The sequence below is a fragment of the Trachymyrmex cornetzi genome, unplaced genomic scaffold, assembly GCF_001594075.2.
Source record: "Trachymyrmex cornetzi isolate Tcor2-1 unplaced genomic scaffold, Tcor1.1 scaffold1023, whole genome shotgun sequence".
In the NCBI taxonomy this organism is placed as follows: domain Eukaryota; kingdom Metazoa; phylum Arthropoda; class Insecta; order Hymenoptera; family Formicidae; genus Trachymyrmex; species Trachymyrmex cornetzi.
In genome coordinates, this window is record NW_017295569.1 from 37008 (window position 1) to 42968 (window position 5961).

General features: G+C 27.6%; 1 protein-coding gene across 2 annotated transcripts in view; it reads left to right on the forward strand.

The window, feature by feature from the left end:
• The window catches only part of LOC108758597 (Octopamine beta2 receptor), a 32349-nt gene that overhangs the window by 8050 nt on the left and 18338 nt on the right, over nucleotides 1-5961 (forward strand). Inside the window, exon 2 of one of the 2 annotated variants that reach the window (XM_018503608.1) lies at nucleotides 975-1205. In XM_018503608.1, coding sequence (XP_018359110.1) covers nucleotides 975-1205 — 231 coding nt within the window. Of the gene's footprint in view, nucleotides 1-974; nucleotides 1231-5961 lie in introns of both variants that reach the window. The other variant, XM_018503617.1, reaches the window with a different exon arrangement.

Genomic DNA, 5961 nt, shown 5'->3' on the forward strand with positions numbered 1-5961 from the left:
TCACAAAAAGGGTTAATTTTTATATTGTGGGGGTGGTTTGTACCCCTAAAACGCTTTATGGGGACGTATAAAAAAATACGTATCCAATATTTTTCGGTGTTTTGAAAGTATCCCAAGTTTCATTAAGATCGGCGGGTGGCACTTGGGTAGGTTTATTTGTGAGCATATTTAGAACTTGATCGATTCAGCCCTTATTGAGATCCGATAATCTCGATCTGCCGCAACTCGCCGGCTCGCGTAAAGTAGCCACGGTAGTGGCGCTGCGCGTAGCTTAGCGCCGAGACACTACCAGTGTCTCCAGACTAGTACGACCTTACTTTATCACTAGAAGAAGAATTTATTGCCAAATATTTATTTATTAAATAATACACAAGGTTTATAGGCTCATCTCAATGAAACTTGAAGACATCCAAATTCTAAAATCTTGTTTTACAATGACTACAGGCATGATCTAATAATAAATTTTCTACTAAATAGTTTTCAATCCAAGAACAATAAATTTCATGGTGGAACCAATAGATAGCGTTTATTAGTTTAGCAGAAACGCCGCTATCTCATATTAGGCGCCTATCTCATAATAGAGGGCTTTCCTCTATTATTAAAAATATAAGTTGAAAGCAAAAAAGTATATTTTTAATTTCAGTTTTAAAATTTAATTTTTTTTTTTAAACGAAATTATAAAGAATATAATAATTTTTAATTTGTTTTTTTATGTAAAGTGTACTTTTCTGATTTTTCTATGAATCACAAATTAAATAAAATCGAAATTTAAACTTTATTTTTTGCGAAAATGATTTTAAAGTAAAAATACAAAATAACAATAATTTTACAGGAATTTAAAATAAGTATTGAATTTAAATAAATTAATTCTCATATTTTCCATTTCTTTCAAAGTTTGAATTTAAAATTTAATTTTCTAATTTTATATTTTCAACACATTTATACACATAAATAATTATTAACTTAATTGTCAGGTACGTCACTACAGCACTTTGTGGCGAGACTTGTCCATGTCCCAACGTCGTGATTGCGATTCTATTTTGGATTGGGTATACCAATTCAGCGTTAAATCCATTGATTTATGCATATTTTAATCGCGACTTTCGAGAAGCGTTTAAAAATACCCTGCAGTGCGCTTTCTGTTCGCTCTGTAGACGAGAGCCATTGGATCTCGAAGCACTGGATTTTCGTCGACCATCCCTCAGGTACGAATTAGTCTGACAGATTAAGGTACGCATTTTATTTTATCGCTTTATCTTTTTGAAACTTCATAAAAACTTTATTTGTCTTACTACTCTGTTATTTACTCGATAAATTAGAGTCACCTTTAAAACATATTCAAAATTAATTAAAATGACCCTGATAGAAACTTTATACTGAAATTTTAATAAATAATTATATTTTTATGTATATACCGAGAATTGCATATTGAATATCAATTTACCCACTTCCAGAGAGTATTATCTTATTAAGATTTCATTAACAATTCAATATAAAATATTAAGATTATGAAGAATTCAGTAAATTTTAAAATAAAAATCAATGAACGCACTGAATTTAATGAGGAATTACGTACACATTTAAATTCGTAATATATGTATAGAGATGGGCAGTATTTTTGTATCTGTTACTTTGTAACTGTTAAGCCGTAACTATTCGATTAATCAAAATAGCAATTATTTATTTATTTCGTATTTCAATATTAGTTCCTGTACATAGAATATGGTAACGATTACCCGCTCACACTGAGGCAGAAATTGGCGAGATAACTAATCAATTTACTTTTTTCATAAAAGCGAAAAATGATTGGCTACTGCGTCAACTTCCACCGCATGTTACTGTATCCTGTGTGCAGAAATCATGTCACTACCAATATTACGTATGACAAATCTTTTAAAAATGTTACAGTTGACTAAAAAATTGACGATTTCTGGAAACTTGAAAACTTTACTATTATACTAGTATAGGGTAAGTTGGAGGAATGTGCCACACTTAGCGAAATTCGATTTTTTAGTAATTATTTGTTCAATTTAAAATAACTTTACGTATTGATCTTTTTCTTCCATCCTTTATCTATTATTTGTGTATAATTGGAATCAAATATATTTATTTTTCGTTATTAAAAATAAAGAAATACGAAAGTGCTGAAAAATGAGTAATATGCCATCATAAGGGTAATATACCATATATAAAAAAATACTAAATATAACATTTATTTTGTTTTTTTTATTGCAAGAACACATTATTAATGATTTTTGTGATGAAAATAAACATTTGTAACATAATATACCCAGCAAACATTATTTCGAAACATTTATATAATACTTACAGAACAAATGTTCGCTGTTTTGGTAATTACCACGTTATTTTTAGATCAAAATTAGGTAAAAATGTCAGCAACATTATGCCATATCTAATACATCATTATGACAGAATAAAATGACGTAACAGACACGTAATATTTATGTATAAATATTAAGAAAAAAAGACGTTACTCAGCAAACACTGTTCTGAAACGTTTAAGTAGTACTTACAAAACAAAAATTGCTTTTCTGGTAACCACTACGTTATTTTTATGTCAGGTTTATATAAAAATGTCAGCAACATTATGCCGTATCTAATACATCACTACGACAGAATAAAATGATGTAACAGACACGTAATGTTTAAGTATAAAAATTACGAAACAAAGATGTTTCTCAGCAAACACTGTTCTATAACATTTACGTAGTATTTATACAACAAATGTTCGCTAATAACGATCATATTTTTTTAGGTCAACTTTTGGTGAAAATATCATCATTGTGATATTAAATAATATAATACGTACCAAATGACATTCGAAGTATCTGATAAAATTTTTTTATACAGGAACCTGTAAGAAAATTTTATCAGGTATATACTTCGAATATCATTTGGTATGTATCATATATATATCACAATGATGTTGATATTTTCACCTAAAGTTGACCTGAAAAAATATGGTCCTTATCAGAACATTTGTTGTATTAGTGCTACATAAATGTTATAGGACAAAATTTTGTCATATAGAAAACTACATAGTATATACATATAAATGTTATAATTAAAGAAGAGAGAGTCCTTGTTTAACATATTTATTACATTATAATTAAATATATATATAAATATATATAAATATATAAACGTATGTATATAAATAATATTATGTGCAAGGTATGTCCACAAACATCATTCATCTTTATTTGTAAAGAAATAAATACAAATAAGGAATAGTTGGATTCTTGAACACACACACAATTTATTTTTACAGATTGCTAAACAAATTTATTTGTAATAAATCAACTTCCAAATATCAATCGTTTTTATAAATATAATAATTTTGATTTTCACATAAGATTTTAATGAAGGTTCTAATTATAACTAATAAAGAAATGACTATAATAGTTACATATATAAACATAAATAAAAAATTCCATTTATAGTATTGTCATTATACTATATAATCTGATGTAAATATAAAAATACAAATATCTTTGTTATATTTAATTCTATTATAAAAAATACTTAATTATTAATTTAATTAACATAGTTAAAAAACTCAATTTATAATGAAAAAGACAATACGTTGTAGACTGTTTATATAATTAATGATTTTAGAACAAGAAAATCTAAAAAAATGTAAGTAAAATGATTTTATATTCACTGAATACGTTTGTTAAAAAAAAAGAATAGCTTCATTTATCACATTAATGATTAAAAATTTAACGTAGACAATATGAGACAAAAGTAATAATACAGTGTGAGTCACTTAAGACTGGCCACTCGAATAACACCCACAGTTATTCAGGTGGCCGGTCTTAAACAGACTCATCCTGTATAATATAGTAAGCTATAATATAATAAGGGTTATAACAAGAATTTTATAAGAATTATACGAGTATTATACGAATTGCAATAAGAAAATAACAAGTTTAAAGATTTTCTAGTCATTTCTAAATGGTTTGCGGATTCATTTTTGGATATTTTCTTTTTGTTGTCTATGAAGCCTTTGCCCACCTTGACGAAACCATTCTTTTGTAATGTCTTCGAACTCTTTATTTGTGAATTGATGTTGGCTCGAAATTGTTGCTGAAAAATGAATTGTAACAGAAATTTAAATATATACGATGGTTGTATGATAAATACCCATGTTTGAAGACTAGTAACATTGCTGATGCAAGCTGGCTTTACCATCGTGTATGGTGTTTTTCGATACAATGGAAAAAAAGGATGGATATCGATCCATGATTCGTTTTTTTATTTTTGAATTTGCCTTTTTTATTTTTTTCCTAAAAGGGAATTACGTTAAAAAATAAAAACAATTTTTGGAAAAACTTTTGTAAAACATTTTTGTGAAAAACTCTTCTATTGCTCTTTTTGTATCGAAAAACACCAAACACGCTTACTACGAATTGTTGCCACATCATAACTATCGCATGAATCACTCTGAAATTATGTATAGCGTCGTTTGAAAGATAGTACACGATGGTAATGCCAACTTATATTAGTAATGTCGCCTGTCTGTTTTCAAACACGGATATTTATCATACAATCCTCGTAATACCTATAAATTTAAATATATATGTCAAACATAAATTAGAATTTATTTTAAAGATAAATATATATTTACCTTGAATTCCCATTATTATAGAATTTAAACTACTAATTTTAAAATGATCGCGTAATCCTTTCCATGACGATTGTTTAGCAACTTCATTGGAGAATAAAGTTCGATATATACGAATTAAATTTTCCTTAGCACACCTTCCACCTATGCGAGATATATACTGCATCTTTAAAAATAAAACATCGATAATCTAATTTCTATTGTTTTATTTAACAAAACATGTATTTAAATAACTCTAATTTACTTACAAATTTGTTGTATTCATCTCCATATTGTGATATACGTTTTTCGAAAGCCGTTACATCATCAATATTTTTAAATGGAAAAAATTGCTGCATATTTGACGTATCCAAAGTAGGTTCTATAAGTTTATTTTGATTTATTTGTTTTTTTACTGTTGTTAATTGAACATTTAGGTCTTGTATTCCTAATGAAACAGTGGTTATAACTGTATATATTCTTTGAAAATTATCTGAAAAATTAATCATATCGAGTAAATAGTGCCAAAAAAAGAGAGATATAATAAATAATATTTTAAATTAAAAAATAAATACAAAACCTTCCATTTTATTACACATTTGTAATATTAATGTATATAAATCCTCATCTATGCCCAGAACATTGAAGAAGTATTAGAATAAATTGCACAATATTTATTAATAGAAACTATAGTTTGTATTAAAGAAGCTTTATTATACTACAATATATAGGTAATACGAATAAATAAAGTAAAGGAATCGAAATAAGCCATTACTTTTGGGCGATATTACAGTTCCCTCAATAATGTCCATGTTAAGATTTTCAGCTAATGAATCAATAATGATATTTGAGGAATTATGGACTGAAATATTATTTAAAAGCTTTGATTGTGTTTAGGTAAATCCATTACAATATTTGTAATTAAAAGTATGACTAAATTAGGCTAATGAGAGTCAAGCAACGTTGAACGGCGCAAAGATAGGTGAAAACCTCAGAAATACTCAGATGTTAGCTTAAAGTCTTCTGTATTTGGACGTTTCGACTCTCTTTGGAGTCATCCTCAGCCTGTCAGTATACATTGACAGTTGAACATGTCGATATTATTCAAATTTATATATAATTGTGAGTTCTTATGATTATTACATGGCTTCGCGACACGCTTCATGTCCTATGGTGATTAACAACGCTGCATCCTTGCCAATTTGCGAGTGACTTAATCATCGAGGACATGTAAGTCAATTACATTGTATCTTTATTGCTGAGGATGACTCCAAAGAGAGTCGAAACGTCCAAATACAGAAGACTTTAAGCTAACATCTGAGTATTTCTGAGGT